This window comes from Pleurodeles waltl, chromosome 4_1 (assembly GCF_031143425.1).
Source record: "Pleurodeles waltl isolate 20211129_DDA chromosome 4_1, aPleWal1.hap1.20221129, whole genome shotgun sequence".
Lineage (NCBI taxonomy): Eukaryota > Metazoa > Chordata > Amphibia > Caudata > Salamandridae > Pleurodeles > Pleurodeles waltl.
In genome coordinates, this window is record NC_090442.1 from 881,795,919 (window position 1) to 881,817,967 (window position 22,049).

General features: G+C 44.8%; 1 protein-coding gene across 4 annotated transcripts in view; it reads right to left on the reverse strand.

Moving 5' to 3' along the window:
- MLC1 (modulator of VRAC current 1) overlaps positions 1-22,049 on the reverse strand; it is a 206,867-nt gene that overhangs the window by 50,635 nt on the left and 134,183 nt on the right. For 3 of the 4 annotated variants that reach the window (XM_069230093.1, XM_069230096.1, XM_069230097.1), the window contains exons 8-9: positions 18,716-18,832; positions 11,003-11,059 (exon numbers count right to left, since the gene is read on the reverse strand). In XM_069230093.1, the coding sequence (XP_069086194.1) occupies positions 11,003-11,059; positions 18,716-18,832 (174 nt within the window). The remainder of the gene's footprint in view (positions 1-11,002; positions 11,060-18,715; positions 18,833-22,049) is intronic. The other variant, XM_069230095.1, reaches the window with a different exon arrangement.

Here is a 22,049-nt window from a genome sequence, read left to right on the forward strand (position 1 = left end):
GGAAGGCAACCTGACCGTGTTTCTGTGGTGGCTGGGGGGGCTCGCCTACAGTCGGTTGGGAAGTCTAATCAGAATCCGTTGAGTAAAAAGTCTTCATTGGCCCACCTGGATCTCCCCCCCTGTTCTCATGTAAAGATATCGAAGATGTTTTGTTTGTTCAAAGAATTGACTGGGTTAGGCCGAGGAAAAAAGACGGGAACGAGGATTGTGTTATTAAAAATGTCAGATACCCGGGCCTGCCTCAATGGCTTCTTTTCTCATATAGTCATACTTTTTCAAGGGCAGAAACAACTGGTATGGCCCCCCCTTGGATATTTTTACAATCAGATGCGACTGGGTGCTGACCCCTCTCCTGACCTTGGTAGGATCCCCCTTAGACCAGAATGCCCTGCAGCCAATCTGCAGGAGAACAGATTACAATATAAACTCTGACTTGGCAGGGGTGGATTGACAATGCACCAAGACTGTGACTGCGTTGGAGGGGGTGGGCTCGATGTGTGATCTTATTTCCTGGAATATTGCGGGGTATGATGCAAAGTTATCAGACCAGGCTTGGGTTGGGTGTGGGGCTGACTATGATATTATTATGCTACAGGAAACATGGTCTGAGGGGCTGGCTGCTTGGGATGGTTATAATAGATTTGCTATCCCAGCTGTTCAGTCCCTTGGAGGTCGTTCGAAAGGGGGCCTGGTTACCTTAATCCGTTTTTCCAAGATAGTGGCTGCTTTTCAAATTAATTGTAACCACCAGGGTATATTGCCTGTTTGGGTAATTTTTTCTAATAATTTAAATGTTTTGTTGGTTAATTTTTATAACGCTGTATGGGATGGGGGTGTCAAATTGGGATTCTTTTCGCCATTCTTCAGGTGTTGAAACATAGAATGGAGGAGGTGGGGTTGGAATTCTGTGCCATTGTATCGGGAGATTTTAATGCTAAGCTGGGTTGACTCAGTACAGTGGTAAATCCTTTCAAGTACAACTGTGTGGACTACTCAGCGGATGACATTTAGGATGCTAGAGGCAGGGCTCTGATTAAGGAACTTAGGAAGTTGGGCCTTTTGAACTTCCGGGACACTGAAGTAGAAGATTTTCATCAGCTCCCAACATTTGTGGGTAGAGGGTCTGGCACCACAATTGACTACATTTTCGTGTCTCCGTTACTGAAAGATTTGATAACTGGAGGAGAGGTGCTTGGAGAATGTATAAGAGACCATAACCCCCTCACAGTGTGCTTTAAACTTCCAGGGGCTCCAAGTAAATCAGGGCGGGCGGTCCCCCAACAGTGAAGATAAGAGATCAGGGTAGGCGACTTGGCTGGAAACAGGTAGATGCCCAACAAGTTATTGAGAGGGTGGTGGGGGGTAACCTACCCTTGTTTATGGATATACTTTTGAGAGAGACTCCGAGCCCTAAGGAAGTGATGGATGCAATAGCTGAACTCAACATAGTAGTCAGAGACTGTTTATTCTCAATAGACAGCCGTCCCAACAAGCGCAGAGGTGGGTGGTTTGATGAGGCCTGTTACGATGCTAGGGCAAATATGAAAACGGCCCTCAAGGAATATCCCAGAGATAGGCCCTCGGTGAAAGCAGCAAGGATTAAGTATCAAAGGGCTCTGAGGGAAAGTAAGGAAAGTTTTAAAGCAAAGGCCTGGGTAGAGTTGGAGCGCGCCACAGTCCTGAAGGATTCTGGTCTGTTTTGGAAGGTGGTGAATAGAGGTTCTTTTGCAACAGAGACATCTGAGGGTTTGGGCTGTAATATTGCCCCGGAGGCTTGGGTAAATTATTTCTGTAGAATCTTTGAGGGAATCCCTCTAAGAAATAATTGGGAAAAAGAGTGTGTTGTGCTTCCCAATTTAGCGATTAGGTTTTCGCTCCAGGAAGTTATTGATGCACTCCAGGGTAGCGCTAGTAACAAAGCCCCGGGCCCGGATTCCATCCCCATGGATTTGAACAAATCTTGGCCTCACTTATGGGCACCTTTTCTCTTAAATGTTCTTAATGCGGCAGTTACTGTGGGAATTCCTGCCTCTTGGAGAAGGGCTTGTATTATTCCAGTTTTTAAAAAGTGGGATCGGAATGACCCTAAGTCCTATCGCCCTATTTCCCTACTTGACTGTTCTGGGAAAATTTTGGGATGGATCATCTTAAGGCGTATTGAGGCTTGGATGGCAGAAAAGGAAATTTTGAGCCGGGACCAGTATGGCTTTTATAGAAGGTCTTGGCACACGTGAACAGAGCCTTAATCTTCTGATGATGATTGGGAAATATACGCAAGCCAGAAAGGGCACTCTCTAGCTTGCCTTTATGGACCTCAATTGTGCCTTTCATAAGGTAAATCGGTCCATATTGTGGGAAAGGTTAAGTCAGTTAGGGATGGACCCTGATATTGTGGAGCTGCTCCGGTACCTCCACTCAGGATCGGGTGCTAATGTGAGGGTGGGGACAAATGGGGAATGTTCAGAGGCTTTTAGGCTCACCAAGGGCGTTCGCCAGGGGTGTGTGTTGGTCTCTACTCTGTTTCTTTTATATACTAATGGATTGTCGGATTTCTTGGTGGAACACTGTAGGGATGTCCCTAAGGTGAATGACACTAATGTCCCGGTGTTGACGTATGCGGACGATGCGGTCCTTATTGCCCGCACCATGAATGGTCTCCGTAAAGTAGTTAGAGCCTAAGCCTCTTACATGTCAGGCTTGGGTTTAGAGATCAATTATAAGAAATCGCATTTTATGGTATGTGGTAAACCTTTGAGCAGGGTTGGGGAGCTAAAGGTTGATGATCAAACTATTAGCAGGGTCAATGAATTCCCATATTTAGGGGTGATTTATGATGATAAAGACTCATGGAAACCCTCTTTTGATTTTGCTGTGAGAGTAGGAAGTAAACCCATTAAGCCCCTGCTTGAAATCTACAGGAGAAAATGTCTCCCTGTCCCGTTGTATGGTGCAGCACTCTGGGGGTATATGGACACCTGAGTGCCCATTATTGAAGAAAATCGTTTCTGTAGAAGACTATTGGGTGTTGGCCAAAATACCTCTGGTTTTTTCTTGCATATAGAACTAGATATTGAGTGTGTGCAAGATACTATTCAGTTGGCTCCCCTTTTGTTATGGATTTCGATTTGGAGTAATGAATTTGTCATTTTTAATAGAGAGATCTTAAGGGACTGTTCGGCCTGTGATAATGTAAAATACTTTCCCTGGCTGATGTATATAAGAAAGGTAGCACAGGATTTGGGGAGGCCGGACTTGTTTGACTCTCCTGAGGGTCTGACTAGCCAGGATAAAATTTGGGTGAAGGAGAATTTCTTAAGAATTCGGAGGGCTGAAAGAGAGGGAAAGGAACTAGGGAAACAATCGGTCACAGATTTTGTTATGTTAAAGATGGGGGTGGGTCCTGAGCCCTATCTCCTAGCAATAAATCACCTGAGGGAAAGGACTCTTATTACTCTATTCCGTTTGGGGATCATTAGAAATAATCTCTGCTTTCCGCTAGGTCAGTATGGTGAAACATCTATCAGACCGTGTTCCTGTGACGGGGTGGCCCTGCAGACCTTGTCCCATTTTACATTATTCTGTGTTTTTTATGCACCTTTTAGAAGTCGTTTTGTATTACCCCTGCTGAGGCCAAAGGGTTTTGTGCAATTTCGTCCTGCTTTCATGTGGCTGCAAATGGCCTCAGATGCATTGGTATGGAGGAGTTTTTTGAGGGGAGCCATTACCTGGCGTAGTAATGTAGAGTTTTTGTTAAGGGATTTTTTAGACTATTATCCTTGGTAACGAGGTTTTATCTGTTTTTTAAAATTATGATTCTTGTTATTTTACTGTTTTATTGATATTATGGTCTATTTATTGTTGTTTATGTAATTTAAGGGTTGAATTATTTCATACCGAATTAAGTCTTTCTTCTAGTACAGCAAAATAACTTTGAGGGTAAATAGGCCGGTAGCAATTTGTTTGCAGGCCCCCCTCAAAAAGAAAAAGAAATACATTTAAAAATGAAAATGGGTGGAGGAGAAAGGCAGCAACAGGTAACCGGAGGGTGGGAAGGGGAAGCAACAGGTAGGGGGCTGGCAAGAGGGAGATCAGCACTCAAAACAGATGCACAAGAGTAGGAAAACAATGAGGGGAGAAGTACACAAGGGCACGCAAAACATGGAGCTGGGTGGGGAGAAGCACATAGGCGAGAGAGAGCAACATAGAGCACGGTGGATACAAAGAGAAGAGAAGTACATGACGGAGACAGCTGGAAAACACACAATATCATAGAGTGCATAACCAAAAAATACAAGCGTGGGCAAAGACAATAGTTCTCACCTTTGTGAGATCAACTGGCTTGGTTGGAATGGACTGAAGTGGCGTGGAGTAGAGTGAAATAGCATGGAGTGGAGTGAAATGGAGTTTGGGTGGTACTTAGTGGCGTGTCATTAAGTGAAGTGGATATGCTTTGAGTGGAGTGGAGTGGAGTGGAGAGGCACTGAGTGGAGTGGAGTGGGATTAAGTGGAATGGCACTGAGTGGAGTGGCACTGAGTGAAGTGGGGTGGTACAGAGTAGAGTGGAGTGAAATCGAATGGGGTAGAGTACCACTGAGTGAAGTGCCTGGCATTGAGTGGAGTGGCACTGAGTGGAGGGCCTTGGAGTTACTGGAGTGGCATAGAGTGGAGTGGAGTGGCACGGAGTGAAGGGAAGGGGAGTGGACTGGAGTGGAGTGAAGTGGAGTGACATTCAGTAGAAAGGCACTAAGTGGAGTGGAGAGGCATTGTGTTTATAAAATGTTGCCTGATTTGCCACTGAATTGCCCTATAGCACTTCAAACTATATAAATGCAATTACATTTCAATATGTTACCAATTATCTCAACCTACAATCTATGTAAAGATCTGATACTTCTGCTCTGTAGCTGGATCTTGTTAGAATGTGCAGAGTATATGGATTAAGAAATAAATACTTTTTTTGGCCAGGAGGGGCTAGTGGACGAAAGAGCAACATACATCGTCCTGGTTGGAGATAAAGGAGATGGTGCCATGTGGCAGCAATGTTAGAAAAAGAATGCAAATCACACCGTGATCAGCAGACAGACACTAATTACGGTGATTCAATCTGCACCTGGTCGATGCACGACAGAAAGAAAAGAAAGTGGCGCCTGGCAAGCGCTGCCCAAGTAGAAGGCAATAAAGAAGAACAACAATGAAGCCAACCAATGTTAATTAATGGACAGGATAGGCTAAAAGCCATATTTAGAGTTGTTTAGACACAATAGATCATCACCATGAGACAGTGAATGCGCGCTGCAAAAGCTAATAAAGGAAATTATAGAAATAAAGCATGCACAACGGAGTAAATACCAGCAGCAGCTCCTCCGCTAAGGTGGAGGAGTGTTGCCCTCACTGCTTTATGCAGTGAAGGAAATGGAAAAATGAAATGATAATTAATAATGCAACATAATTATCATTTTATTTTTCTCAGGAGCACGGCTAGGGCGGGGCAGGGCTCAGCTTAGCTGGGCTGGAGGAGGGCTATGTCCACATAAGTGCACATGATGCTTTGGCCGGCCATGTTTGGCCGGCCAAACAGTCATGCACACTTTGCATTTCTCCAACCGGCTGTATTGAACAGTCAGGCGGAGAAAGTTGCCCAGGGCCCTACTCCCTGTCTGAGTGCTGAAGCAGGGCACTCAGAACAATCACAACGCTGCTGTCAGGCTGTTGACAGAAAAGTTGTGATTCAAGGGGAGTCTGGAAGCCTGTGTGCTTCCGGGAGACCGGGGAGGAAGGAGAGACAGAACCGTCTGTCCCAACATAAAAGGCAATACGTTTTTCATTTTATTTTATATTTTTTCATATCCCCTGCCCGGCCACCAACATTGACAAGTGGCTGCCACTGGTAAATACCATTTGCTTGTGCTTAGCCTTCATTTTGCCTACAATCACTTTTACACTGTACTCTGAAACACAATTTCAAATAAGAAATGAAACAGTTGACAGGGAAACACATACAATTTCAAGCAATTTGAAAATGCCATTACATGGATTATGAACGATGAGAGGATTTCTAAGTCTAGTGTTGTTTCTTTCAGTCTTACTCCGATACTAAATTTTTCAGTCTTTTGCCTCATTGGGTGCAACAGGTATCTGCTGATATTGCTTGTAAGCAAATATTGTACCTGTCTTGGGGCAACTATTTTAAGGAAGCTCATTAAAAGTGGTCCTAACAAATGTTGAGGTCTCTGAAATGCAAGCAAGTATCCACTGTGCCTGATTTTATTTGTATTGTTTGCTTACAAATAAATCATCAAAAAGTCACCTCATACTATTCAAAGTAAATTGCAAACAAATGGTGCATTGGTTGCTTCCAGCACCATGGTATTGTGGCATTCATTGCTATTTTTGAAAAGTAACATGATGAAAATGATGCTATTCCTTGTACTAATATTTATTTTTCTCTAAATGGAAAAGCAGACTTGGGTACCAAGTGATTTTTGCTGTCCAGCACGTTGCTAGTGTTGCTTTGTTAGGTCCCAGTTACAAAGTTACAGCTGTTAGCTGTCTTTAGGCAGGATCTACTGTTTCCAATAGATAACATGTAATTAGAGAGCCCTTCATTCATGAATGAATGACTTTGTTGTCAATTTCAGTTGTTTGTTTGAATACCATGGCTTTTGTCCATAATCTTTTGTTTGTTCCACCCAGACCCACTCCAATCTCACAGTATTGGGATTTATTGGATTGTATCCTTTCACTGCTGAGATGATGGGACTGCTTTTAGGTGTCACTTACTGTGTATGTTGTAGAAGATTTATTGTGGGCAGCACTAAAACCTACAATTGGTTTGTGCCAGCCCATTGCTTACCATTGGTCTGCTTTCTTGGTGTCACAAACCCCACTGTCACAACCCCCTCTTGTGCCCTCTATGATACGGGATTTACACACAGGACTCGTGCAACCCTTCCCCTGTGGCACCTTTCTGTCTTGTGCAATTCTTGCCCCCCTTCCCAGAGTTCTTGAACCATTTAACCTCCTGTAATGTTGCTATTTTTTTCTGTCCTGCACCTGCAGAAGTCAAGTGTTTCCTGGTCAATTAGCTGTACCCACCCTGACCTGTTGACGTTTACCTTAATGCACTTGGGTTCTGTTAAACTGTTGTTTCCAGCTGCCACGTGCACCTGCTGCTGGCAAGAGCTTTTTTCTACAGCATTCTTTAACTTGTTTTATCGAGCAATGGAGAAGCTTCTTACTCACCAACTTTCATTCAAGTGTTTTCTTCTCAACATTGTATGTTATGAACTTCATGGGAGTGTCAGAGAAACTTTAGTATATTTTTTTAATTGTTCCCAATCTCTCATGCAACATTTATGCTGAAACCTGTAAGTGTACATATTTTGTAAATAATTGCTAAAACATTACAAGCTGACGTCTGTTAGTAAACTATGCTTCTTCTTGTTTCTGGTGCCACTCACCTGGGTTAACATTACTGAGGCCCAGAAAGGTCCAATCCTATTAAACAGTTTCGAAAGGCAGCAGAGCAGAACCATTGAACAAGTCCATCCTTTCTTGTTTTATCCCATCCCCCTGCCCCCAGGAGGCAATGTGTGAATTAGAGTTGATGTTGCCTGATTTCATTCAGTGGAACAGGCGGGATTGCAGGTCCGGCATCGTCTCTGCTGTAGGACCCAGGTGAGTGCGTGACATTTGAAAGTCACATCTGGTTGGCTCTTATTCAATAGCTTTCCTTCCTCTTGTGTTAGTCCCACCGCTAGAACATAGCTTTTTCACCATCCTTTTATTTGGATGACGTATATTCTTTCAGTGCTCAGATTCAGGAAACTATTTTTTTTCTTCTTTCAGCATTCCATCAGGGTGCATGTGTTTTCTTGCTCTCTCTCTCTGTCATGCTTCTTCCTGAAATATCCACCACAATGTGTACTTATTGTTGCTCCTCCTCCCCACTAGTTTGTGTATTGATTCTCCCTCTATTCCCTGCCTGATTTATTTGCATTTGTTTTAATTTTTTTAGACATTCCCTACCTCACTTCAAGCTCCTGTGTTGTTCCTTCACCCTCACCTCCTTGTTGACCGCCCCTGCATTGAATTCTCCCCACCCACTTGTTTGTTATTCCCCTACCTCTCCTGACACAATGTTATGTAAATATATATATATATATATATGTATATATATATATATATATATGTTTTACTATTGTTGAAGGGCATGCCAGCTGAAATTTGTACAACAGTTTTACAAAGTGCACTTTCATACACATGTAAATTATTATTTTTTGTACCATTCCAGGAGGGGTATCCTCTATCTTGGAACTGTGTAGAAAAAAATAATTAAAAAATTGCGTCTGTATCAAGATGTATGTACATGCATATATTATCATACTAGGCTGCTGTATCATGATGACGAATGCATGACCACATTTTGTCATGCTTTTTTTCTTTTCCGGCAATATGCAGTATCAGAAAAAAAGTATTGACAAAGCTAAAAGGTCTGCACTAGCAGCCAAAAGGTGAGACGTATTGGCTTTGCCATTGCTTATTGTATTTTGCCTTTAGCACTACATCTTAATGCATGGATTTACTTGCTCTCTCACCTACTTTTTCCTGTGATCTCTGGTGCTCTATATTCCCCCTTTTTACTTCCTCACTCCCTAATGCTCTTCGCCTCACTTTTCATTTTTGTTTGTGTTTTAATTATTTACTAGGGTCCGACTGTTGCAAAGTGCTTCTAACTTCCTGTATTTGCACATGTACACATTTTCTTTCCCTGTTTTGCCCCCTGGTGTGTTCTATTTTTACTCCTTTCTCCTTGTTTCCGATGCTCCGGGCCTGTTTTTTTTTATTTTATTTTTTGCCGAGGTCTCTGCACTTCCAAAGTACCGCAGGACCCCTTTTCTCTTTTTTTGGGGGCTTGCATGCAAGCTTCTTTTGCTTTTTAAAAAAACGTTTAATTTACCAGTCACTACGCATGTATACACATATGTCAAGAAGTACATGTGCAAATGTATCACAATGTATGTGTACACATCAGCAGCTATCTAGGAGTAGTATTTCTTAAATAGAAAAACCACTGCAAAATTGCAGGCCAGGTATGTGCATGCATCATGAAACATGTGTTCTCATGCTGGGAATAGAAGAACATTGGCAAGGCTAATAGCTCTACCTTTTATAGCCAACCCCCATTGACTTGTCCCAGGTTTGTTTTTTAGTTCGTTTTCTACACATAACACGGAAGGGAAAACATTACATGCAATAATGCATGCTTGGTTCCAATACATGTCTAATTTTAATACCTTATCAAAGTGCAAAAAATAATTACAGTTCAGTTTATCTTTTTGATCACTTATTCGATTCAATTTTTGGGACTGCTAGGCTTATCCATGCAGATCTTTTGCTTTAGAAGGAACTCTCAACATCCAAAAAATGTATCTATTCAGCATGTCCCAGTAGTCAAGGAGACATTGTTCCTCGCCACTTGGGAATTGTTGCTTAGTCTGATCTGCGGGGAATTCTGATGTCAAAATAGAACCAGGGAGTTAAATTTGCTTTACTATTCATTTAGAACACACGCCTCATGCCACCAAGAAAGGAGCAAGAGCAGTCAAGGGTGTTCCAAGAACCAATAAACTGTACTGGGAAGGTATTCTAATCCTAATCTTGGAGAATCTAAAAGCTAAATTCAAGAACACATTTCTTTATTGTACTTAAGTGGGATAACTGAATACTTCAAATATCAGCTAGGAGGATGGTCAGGGGATTCTCAAAATCCTTTTTACAGACACCATGTGTATCACAATGTGTCCTTTTACAAGCTCATAAAGTTATCTCTAGCATACTGTATAATATGTTATGCAGCTGAACGTAGTTCATCAGTTAGTACATTATGGATGAATGCTGGTATGAATTTGCAACGGAGGTCTTCCCCAGTCCACACTAAAACATGGAAAGGAATGCTTAAGCTGAACAACACAATTAACTCTTTATAGGATGAAAATATGAGCTGAGCTCACAATCAATGAAAAGCATCCTGAAACAAAAATAGGCCGAAGTACACGGCAAAGCCTGGGATGAAAACTGGATAGCCCAAGACACCTGCCATGGACAACAATCTTTTTACACTCGTGAAACCACACATGCAAAAAATTAAGAGAAAAGATAACTTTTCGAGTTTGAAAAGATATAACAAGTGTCACATAATTGATTGCAGGAATAGAATAGGCTCTGAAGAATCCAATTTCTGCTGTGGTAATACGAGCGATCAAGATGATCACCTCATACTGTTCTTCTGTTATTGGTGAACAGGCCAGAGGAAAAAACCCTTCATTACATTTACAAAGATTTAGGCATCAAAAGATATAGCAATGTTTTGTCTTATAAATTCCTCTAGAAATATGAAAGCCAAAGGCGTCCAGAGCAAAATAATCCTACATTAAATTTGGAACGATTTAGGCATCAGAAAATACAACAATGTTTTGTCTTAGAAATTCCTCTAAAAGCATGAAAACCAAAGATGGAAGTCTTCTAAAACCTGCATGATGTAGAATTAATGGACAGCATCAGGAGAAAACGCTTGGAAGGAAAAGGTCTCAAAATAAATTATTTAAAATAAGGCAGGCAGAACGAATTATAGGAATTTCCCGTACTCTACTCAGCCACAAAAGTATCAAGGACTGACTGTCCCATCACCTAGCCTTCCAGAATATTCACATGATGGCTCTAAACATGAGAGTCCCAAGTAGGAAGAAATCCCAGGGATGCCGGGATAATAAAAACTATTCTGCATCTTATCTTTTACCCTTTATTACCTTTTAGTATGAAGCTTCATTGCTGTAACAGAAGAGCTGTGGAGCACTTTCCAGTGAATATATTTTATATATGTTTCTTGCATTGCCCATGACCCTAAATTACATACATTTTCCTACCAACCAAACATTAACTCCCCCGTTTAGAAATAGAGCTCTGTGGCTAATGTCTCTATAATATACATTAATATACTTACTAAGCATTTGCTGGGATATTCTGCAGTCACATGACTGGCGATGGAACTTGGAAAGCACTGTGAGAGAAAGGGTTTCTTGAATAATTAAAATTGCAAACACATGTACTTTAAATATCACGTTTAACAAATGCATCTGACAGGACAGTCTATTTGGACTGCAAAAATTAAATTGCTCGGTTTATTACGGAAAGTTTCACATTTTCATAAAACCACAGTACACATATTTCATCACAGCTTAACACAGCAAGAAAAACTGAAATCACCCCATACGCTGCCGTCCACTAGAGAGCTGTGGTGACAATCCAAGGAGGAAGCTAGATGCGTGAAAGTGATTCAAAAGTCAAGAAAATCAACTATACCAATTCATAAGGATACTGATCTTTCTTCTAGTTTCCCTTTGGAGACACCTGAAAAGACTTCTACCACTGATACATGTATGCTTGCCTTTAGCAGGGCACTCAAAACACATAAAAAGTAAATGAAACTCTTAATTAATGGCAAACTTCATTGACCTGAATAATGTCCTCCTTGTCCCAGTCATTGTCTAGTGGGGGTGGCCCTGCCCCAGTCAGGCACATAGCTTGCAGTGTTTCTTTAGTGTCAATGATGATATAATATAAAGGCTCCTCTCTCGGTCCTGACCTCCTGTATATAAGAACATTAATGGAGGTACAAAACTCGTTGGGAGGGAACGGAGGGGCATTGACTGAAATGAGGAGGACCTTATTTGGGGAAATAAAGTTTACTGGTAAGTAATGGTTTATTCCTTTATAAGCCCTCCTCATCCCAGTAATTACCTTAGTGAGGAAATGTCAAACAACCAAAGAAGACCATTTGCACAGTGTATATTCTTCTTGTTATATTTCATTTCATGCAACAATGACTTCAATGCTGTACCGACCACCACAGAAACAAAGTTATCAGATTCTGAGTCCGTTGTTTCCAGACTATAGTGATTTGCAAATGTATAGTGCAATGTCCATGTGGTTGCCTTACATATTTCTAGTATGGAGACCCCCCAATCTCTGCCCAATATGTAGACACTGATCTTGTTGATCAGCCTTGAACGTGTGCTGGAGGAACCACACTTACTGATTTATATGCCAGGAAAATATGCCCCAACAGTTTACCAGATGTGATTGCAATAAAAATACAATTTTGGCCGATAACCAATTAACTTACACCCTTTTAAGAGATTCGAAGGGTGTTCCTGTAGGCTCCTGAACACTGCAGGCAAGTCGCAAGATGATGTGGTTATCTGGGCTACGAGCTTTCTCAAACAAAAACCATTTAGCACTCTAGTTACTAAATGAGATAGGTTAGTTTAATCACTACTGGCTCCTCAAAAGGCTTTAGAAGCTTCCCTTTGGGCTGCCAAACTTGAAGGGACTATGGGCCAGATGTAGGTAGCAAAACATTTGCGAGTCGGAAATTGCGAGTCATTGCGACTCGCAATTTCCGACTCGCAAAATGGTATCCAAGAAGAAAAAGCGACTTCATTTTGCGACTCGCAAATGAAGTCGCACCGCAGATTGCGAGTCCGCTGTTAGCGAGGTCGCTTTTTGCGACCGCGCTAAAAACGAACACGCAAATTGCGAGTGCGTGTCGCAAATTGCACCTGTGCCGCACATCGAATGCAGGTGCAGCAGAACACTCCTGGCTCTTGATGATGACATCACAGCCAGGAAGTTTACTAATACACCTGGGAGCAGGGAGGACCACACCCATTTTAAACTGCTGAATAGCCAACAGCAAGAACAGCAGCTACAATGTCAGAAACACCCAGGAAGAGAAAGCTGAAATTTGCAGAGAAAGAACTGGAGGTGCTGACGGAGGAATGCTGCCAGCACCACAAACAACTATTTGGGAGAGCAGCCCTCAGTGTGCCAGAGCAGGAAAAAAGGCAGATTTGGAGTGAAATCGAGGACAAAGTCAACTCAATGGGTGTGAGCCACAGAAGTATTGAGGAACTAAAGAAAAGGTGGTATGACCTGCGCTCCCAGACCAAGGAGAGGGTGGCAGAGCGGCTCCAGGAGATGAGGGGCACTGGAGGGGTACCATCAACCATACCACCACCCACACCCTTGGAGGAAAGAGTGGAGGAGACCATGGAGCCAGAGGCAGTGTCCGGGATAGGAGAGCTGGACACGTCAGCGCCAGGATCATCAACCAGTGAGTACCATGACACATGCATGTACACCCATTTCTGCCATGCCCCCACCCACCTAGTACACAGCAGCATGCACAACCAAAATAGCTCCAATTCAGAGTAGCAACCACCTGCATGGGGCATTATGGGCACTGTAGTCAAGTAGGCAGTTGATAGGCAACAGTTTATTAGGAAGTAGATAACAGATGGTAGATACTGACAGTGTGTTCCCTATGTCTCACAGGTCTCCCACACAACACCACCTCCAGCCACAGCGTCCAGGGGCCACAGGTCAGCCACCAGCCAGCACAGGACCCAGGACCAGCCACCACAGGGACCTGCACCACCCAAACACAGTCCCCTCCTGATGCACCAGTGGCCATACTGGAGAGTGAGCCAGCACCCGGTCCCAGCCACAGTGACAGTGTACAGGACACAGAACCTCCACCGCGTTGCAGGCGACGTCTCAATGTCCCTCCAGTGCCACAGGGTGAAGTAGGGGACGTCTCCATGTCTGCCGCCGAGGCTGCACTCCTACATGGTCAGCACCTGTAGACAAGGGAGATAAGAATTATTTCAGGGGCCATGCGGCGCATGGAACGCAACCAGACCACAGGGCTGCAACAGGTCCACACTGAGCTGCAACATCTCAAAAGCACTGTTGGTGACCTTGCACTCTCAATTAGACAACTGGTGTCAGAACTTGTCACCGAGAGAGAGGGTGCAAGGCGCCGTGACCGGCAGCTCATTCACCGCCTTGACCGCATGGCTGCCTCCATCGTCCGGCTGGCTGTTAACACCACTGGGCTGTCACGGCGCACAGTCAGCCTCCAGGTGGACATGAGCCACTTTGCCAGTGATGTGGCACGTGGGCTGGGACGTATTAGCCACGCAGTCGATCTTATGGAGGCACGACAGGTGGCTAGGGGCGCGGCAGACACGCCGCAGGACAGTGAGGAGGGCTCTACCATTAGCAGTGTCTTAGCCACAGACACCAGGGTGTTGCACAGTGGTAGCGCACGGCAGGGCACTGCAGACGCACCAGGAACCAGCCATGCTGGGCGAGCACAGCGTAGGGTGTGAGCTACGCACTGTCATAGACTGGAGGCACATGAGGTTAATGTGTCCTCATAGCAGGTGGACTTTTACAGCCCCTGATCTGTAGTTTGTGTAAATAGTTTATTGGTGCACATCATTAAAGTTCTTGTTTGTTCCACTTCACACCTGGACTCTTTGTGTGTGACATTCGTGTGCCTTGATTTGCAATGCCTCTATCCCCATGATGGCGATGTGGTAGCTCTTGCTCGTCATCCTCCGAATCTGGGTCTTCTGGGGTGAGAGGTAGCCCAAGTCTGGTGGCAATGTTGTGCAGTATAGCGCATGCGCCAACGATCTTGAATGCTGTTATTGGGGCATACTGGAGGGCACCTCCACTTCTGTGGAGGCATCTGAATCTTGCCTTCAACAGTCCAAAGGTCCTCTCTATAATATTTCCGGTCCTCCTATGTTCACTGTTGTATCGCCTCTCTGTCTCATTGCTGGGTGTTAAGTACGGGGTAAGTATCCATGGTCGTAGTGCATATGCACTGTCACCTGTTTGGCACAAAATGTACAATGTTAGCTGGGCATAGATGGGTTCCACATTGACCTGTGTGTATGTCTGCAAGGTGTATTCAGCTATACCTAGGAGGTATACGTCTCCGTACTCCCCACGTTCTAGGCGTTGGTGTATCCCACTGTGCCTGAAAATGTAGGAGTCATGTGTACTCCCTGGAAATTTGGCAACCATGTCAGTGATAACATAATGGGCGTCACATACCACCTGGATGTTCAGTGAGTGGGTACAATTTCGGTTGCGGAACAGATATTCCAGATTTGCAGGAGGGCATATTTGTTTATGTGTCCCATCGACACACCCTATTACATGGGGGAAGTTGGCAATTCTGTAGAACTCCAACTTGGTGCTGTTGATTTCTGCCTCATTCCTGGGTAGGTATATGTATCTGGACATGTGTGTGTGAGTATGGCATCTAGGAATGCTCTGAAGAACCGTGAGAGTGCACTTTGGGATACCCCACCTGCCACGGCAATGACCCCCTGATAGCTACCCGAGGCCAAGAGGTGCAGTGAGCATAGCACTTGCACATGTGTGGGGATGGCGCTGCCGGGCACAGTCTGGCGTTGAAGCTGCAGATTGAGTAGATCTATTAAATCTAGTATTGCTGCACTGCTAAGTCTGTATTTATCATAAATCTCCTCCTCAGTTTGTTGGAATAGTGTCTGTCTGGTTCTGTATATCTTCTCCTGTCTCTGGCTCCTCCTCCACATCTGATGTGCGGCGTGGGCTCTCCTCCTCCTTGCTATCACATATATCTCCGCCATCTTGAGTAACCCAGGTGCCTTCTGGGTCCCCTTTTATACTTTGGTTATGGTTACCACCTGCTCTGAGTTAGTGGTAAATTGGAAGTGCAAAATGGGCTTTTTGCGACTAGTCGCAATTTGCGAGTGGCTATAGCATATGGTTTGCGACTCGCAAATAGCGACTTCCTATTTGTGGGTCGCAAAATGGGGTCGCTATTTTTGCGAGTCGGTAATGGCTCGCGTCATTTTGCGTTTCGGAAATGGGATTTTTGCATCCCAGTTCCGATTTTGCAGGGTCGCAAATTGCGATTCAGGCCATTTGCGACTCGCAAAAGTTTGCTACATCTGGCCCAATATTTTTAGGAAACCTGCCCTAAGAACATACAGGATTTAAAATGAATCCCATCACTGTGTAAAAACCCTTAAGTGAACACCAGTTAAAAAAGATGACCAGGTCTTTTTATAAAAAGACGAAAATCCTGAATAAATGGATATCTTGACTTGAGCAGCCTAGCTGTTATGAGACTAATCTCGGGTTGCAAGCTGTTCACTGCAGAGTCTGGAGTTGGTCGAAAATAACATCGGAGAGTTCAGCATGTTAATTTAATTTAGAAGGTTCTGCCTCTCCAGATATAGGTGTGCAAGGGAGCCTTCTGCCAGAGTATGAGAACTGCTAGAAAAGCCCAGTTTCTGTAAGGACCGTCTGCACATGGCCGGGCTAGGCAGTCACAAGCACAGCACGTGCCTACTGTTTCAGAAGCATAGCAGTAAGCTAAGGCAAAACCAGTGCTTAATTTGTGCTAGTTGTTTCCGGTGCTGAGCACCAGCACTTATTTTTGAGGGCCGGCGCTTATTCTTCTGCCTTAAGCATTTGGGAAAGACGGAGGAAGAGAAAAACGAAAAAGCGTCACAATGAGGGAAAGCAGAAAGCTGCAGGTGTGAGTTGAATGGGCAGGGAGTGGCTTTAAATAGATTAAAGAGGCCCGATATGGCTTCAGGATTACTCTGCCTCAGTATTCCGTGCTCGCACATTTAACTGCAGCAGCCCCGTGTTTAAGAGGAGTCCTTTCGGCACCAGCAGCTTTTTATTTACAAATTAAGCACTGGGCAAAACAATGTAATTAAGAGAAAATATTGTAAAAATGTGTGCATCTTTCCTGTCTGTGATAGGAAATGTGGCTAGGAGGGAGAGAAGAGCGTTTACAGGGTGGACAGGTTACGGTCGGCTCCGTGAAGCACTCGGTTTGTAACAACACGACCAAACGCATTCAGGGCCGTATTTATACTTTTTGGCGCACAACTGCGCCAACGCAGTTGTGCGTCAAAAAATTTAACGCCGGCTAACGCCATTCCAAAGCGCCATGGGGGGTGCCTTATTTATGGAATGACGTTAGCCGGCGGAGCTGCCTGGTGTGCGTAAAAAAAAATGACTTACACCAGGCAGCGCCGGCGTAGAGGAAAATGGAGCTTGGGCGTAAAAAAATGGGGCAAGTCAGGCTGAGGCAAAATTTTCGCCTCAACCCGATTTGCGCCATTTTTTTTTACTCCCAACCCCCATTGAAATGACTCCTGTGTTAGCAAAGACAGGAGTCATGCCCCCTTGCCCAATGACCATGCCCAGGGGACTTATGTCCCCTGGGCATGGTCATTGGGCATAGTGGCATGTAGGGGGGCACAAATCAGGCCCCCCTATGCCACCCAAAAAATAAAATAATAATACTTACCTGAACTTACCTTAAGTTCCCTGGGATGGGTCCCTCCATCCTTGGGCGTCCTCCTGGGGTGGGCAAGGGTGGCAGGGGGTGTCCCTGGGGGCATGGGAGGGCACCTCTGGGCTCCTTCCGAGCCCACAGGTCCCTTAACGCCTGCCCTGACCAGGCGTTAAAAAATGACGCTAAAGCGGCTGGACGTCATTTTTTTTGACCCGCCCACTCCCGGGCGTCATTTTTGCCCAGGAGTGTAAATACGGCGCACATGCCTCGGAGTCATTTTTTTAGAAGGGAACACCTACCTTGCATATCATTAAAGCAAGGAAGGTGTCTACGCTAAAAAATGACGCAAACTCCAAGATCTTTGGCGCTAGACGGGTCTAACGCCAAAGTATAAATATGGAGTTAGTTTTGCGTCGGATTTGCGCCAAAAAAAACGATACAAATCCGGCGCAAACAGAGTATAAATATGCCCCTCAGTGCTTCAACGCCAAACATCGAACGTTTCATACATAGGCCACACATTAAATATACACTCTCCCAGCCATGCAGCCGAGCACCAATAAGCAATAAATATATATAGTACTTCAGGGCCACACGAGTGTTAGAAATACACTAAAAATGCATAAATCAACAAACTACCAAACAAATAGTAAATGTTTTCAAAAAGGTGGCAATATGATATGCCGTCCTGTAAACCGCTTCCTGAAGGTCCTGGCAGTTAACGCCTGTGCAGTCTTCAAGTGGACAATTAATGTTGTATGTTGAATATCATTGCCATAAACATTGCTAACAATAGTACTGTTATGTCAGTTGAAGATCTTCTAGTTTTAACATCAATTGAGTAATATATTTTTGTTAACAGTATTTAGGACGCAATATTTTTGTCAGATGATATTTATTCTACAATATTCTGATACCATCCCATAGAAACACCTTAGCAATTTCAATTGGCAGATGTAACTCACAGATGTAAGGGGGCAAGGTGACAATGATAGACTTCATTGCGTAGTTAATAAAAACCATTGCAAAATCGTTAACATATCCATGTAGGCATTAAAAAAACACAGCCCAGTAAGAACCTAAGCTAAACACAGAGCTATCAAATGTAAAAGTGCTTTGTCCCAATATTGAGAGTAGAATTATAGGTTTCACGAATATTTAAGTTTCATATGTTAGTTGCTCTAAGTGAGTCAAGTGACAACATGTCTGAAACAGAGAGAGGCAATCCCTTCTCACCGTCCGACTTGTTCTGCCTAAAGTTAACTCAAAGAAAGAGAAAAAAAAAAAACAACAACAGGCACTCAGCTCTGCATTGAGCTGGTGCACCGGATCATGATACAGCCTCTGATCTAGCTAATATGATATTCATTCAGTTTGTATTCAATCAATCGTAGTCCAGATACCGATGAAAATTTGTGATACAGTACTATACCTATTTAATAGAAGACCATCTGACAAAACACTTAGATATTTAAATTGTTGTATGCTTACAGCCACGAGGATCCAGAAGAAGGTCACAGAGAGATATGGGCTATGGGCAAATGCATCAATATTCACAGCAATTATTCCACCAAACACAGCTGCGATTCCAACAATCACTTCGATGACCTACAAAATATGTAATACAAAACACGGTAAAAGACTCTGGGTCTGTAATACAGCTAGAGTTAATTTATCACATTTAGGAGGATGTTGGAAATGGGGCCTTTGGTTGGCAGTCAGGTTACCCACCGGTCCAAGCAAAGACCAACACTCTAGTCAGGGTTAAGGAGAATCACCCTCAGTTAACCCCCGCTCACCACCTTGGTAGCTTTGGCACGAGCAGACATGCTTAACTTGAGAAGCAATGTGTCAAGTATTTGTACCAACACACACAGGAACCCAGTGAACCCACTACAAAATGACACAACACAGGTTTAGAAAAATAGATCATATTTATCTAAACAAAACAAGACCAAAACAATAAAAACCCAACACACACAAGTCAAGTTATGATTTTGAAAAGATTCTTAAATCCTTTAGAAAACCGAGAGAATGCTTTTATTGCACAAAAGTACCTGAGTAGCGTCAAAATAGAAAAGTAGTGCAAACACTGTAGAACACAAGAGAATGCAATAGGAGACAATAGGCCTAGGGGCAACACAAACCATATACTCCAAAAGTGGAATGCGAACCACGAATGGACCCCAGGCCTAGTGTAGTCTGTAGAGGGTCTCTGGGAGTGTAAGAAAACACTAAGGGTGTCCAAGATATCCCACCCCATGACCTGGAAAAGTAGGAGTAAGGTTACCCTACTACCCCAGAAAGACAGTAAAGTCGAGATAGGGGATTCTGCAAGGACAACAACTGACTGCAGAGCACTGAAGACGGATTCCTGGACCTGAGGACCTGTAAAGGAAGGGGACCAAGTCCAAGAGTCACGCAAGTGTCCAGGGGGGCAGGAGCCCACTAAACCCCGGATGAAGGTGCAAAAGGGCTGCCTCCGGTTGGAAGAAGCCAAAGATTCTGCAACAAAGGAAGGTGCCAGGAACTTCTCCTTTGGTCAGAAGATGTCCCACGGCGTGCTGGAGGATGCAGAGTTGTTTCCACGCAGAAGACCGCAAACAAGTCTTGCTAGCTGCAAGAGTCGCGGTTGAGGATTTTGAGTGCTGCTAGGGCCCAGGAAGGACCAGGAGGTCGCCCCTTGGAGGAGGAGACAGAGGGGGCGCTCAGCAACACAGAGAGCCCACGCAGAAGCAGGCAGCACCCACAGAAGTACCTGAACAGGCACTTAGAAGATCTCAGAGCAACAAAAGAGGGTCCCACGACTTCGGAGTCCAACTCAGAAAGTTTGGCAATGCAGGACAGAGTGCTGGGGACCTGGGCTTGGCTGTGCATGAAGGAAGTCATGCAAAAGTGCACAGAAGCCCGAGCAGCTGCAGTTCACACAGTACGCATGATTACTGTCTGGCGTGGGGAGGCAAGGACTTACCTCCACCAAATTTGGACAGAAGGGCCACTGGACTGTCGAAGACACTTGGACCCAGCTCCTGTGTTCAGGGGACCATGCTCGTCAGGATGAGAGGGGACCCAGAAAACCGGTGATGCAGAAGTTTGGTGTCTGTGTTAGCAGGGGGAAGATTCCGTTGATCCTCAGGAGATTTCTTTTTGGCTTCCAGTGCAGGGTGAAGGGAGACAGCCCACAGAGCATGCACCACCAGGAAACAGTCGAGAAAGCCGGCAGGATGAGGCGCTACAATGTTTCTGGTAGCCTTCTTGCTACTTTGTTGCGGTTCTGCAGGCGTCCTGGAGCAGTCAGCGGTCGATCCTTGGCAGAAGTCAAAGAGGGAAGTGCAGAGGAACTCTGGTGAGCTCTTCCATTTGTTATCTTGTGAGATACCCACAGGGGGGACCTGGAGGATTGGCTACAGAGAAAGGTAAGCACCTATCAGGAGGGGTCTCTGACATCACCTGCTGGCACTGGCCACTCGGAGCTGTCCATTGTGCTCTCACACCTCTGCATCCAAGATGGCAGAGGTCTGGGACACACTGTAGGAGCTCTGGGCACTCCCCCGGGAGGTGCTGGTCAGGGGAGTGGTCACTCCCCTTTCCTTTGTCCAGTTTCGCGCCAGAGCAGGGCTGGGGGAATTCCTGAACCGGTGTAGACTGGCTTATGCAAGGAGGGCACCATCTGTGCCCTTCAAAGCATTTCCAGAGGCCAGGGGAGGCTACTCCTCCCAGGCCCTTCACACCTATTTCCAAAGGGAGAGGGTGTAACACCCTCTCTCAGAGGAAATCCTTTGTTCTGCCTTCCTGGGACCAGGCTGCCCGGGCGCCAGGGGGGCAGAAACCTGACTGAGGGGTTGGCAGCAGCGGTAGCTGCAGAGGAGACCCCGGAAAGTTAGTTTGGCAGTACCCAGGCTCTATGCTGGAGACCAGTGGATGCATGGAATAGTCCCCCCAATCCCAGAATGGGATTGGGGTGACAAGTCCATGATCCTAGACATGTTACATGGCCATTTTCGGAGTTACCATGGTGACGCTACATATAGGTATTGACCTATATGTAGTGCACGCCTGTAATGGTGTCCCCGCACTCACAAAGTTCGTGGAATTTGCCCTGAACAATGTGGGGGCACCTTGGCTAGTGCCTGTGTGCCCACACACTAAGTGCCTTTGCACCTAACCTTTACCAAGTGAGGGTTAGACATATAGGCGACTTATAAGTTACTTAAGTGCAGTGTAAAATGGCTGTGAAATAACGAGGACGTTATTTCACTCAGGCTGTAGTGGCAGACCTGTGTAGGAATTGTCTGAGCTTCCTATGGGTGGCAAAAGAAATGCTGCAGCCCATAGGGATTTCCTGGAACCCCAATACACTGGGTACCTAGGTAGCATATACAAGGGAATTATAAGGGTGTTCCAGTGTGCCATTCAGAATTGGTAACATTAGTCAATACCCTGCAGTGACAATTTTAAAAGCAGAGAGAGCATAAACACTGAGGTTCTGGTTAGCAGAGCCTCAGTGATACAGTTAGGCACCACACAGGGAACACATTCAGGGCATACTTTATGAGCTCTGGGGTTCTGGCTAACAGTATCCCAGTGACACATAGGCAAAAACAAACATACATACAGTAAAATTGGGGGCAACATGCCAGGCAAGATGGAACTTTCCTACACCCCCCCAAACGAGGGACAATAAGGCTAACCTTGCCCAGATGAGTCTTCATTGTCTAAGTGGAAATATCTGGAGAGTCCATCTGCATTGGAGTGGGTACTCCCAGGTCTATGTTCCACTGTATAGTCCATTCCCTGTAGGGATATGGACCACCTCAACAATTTA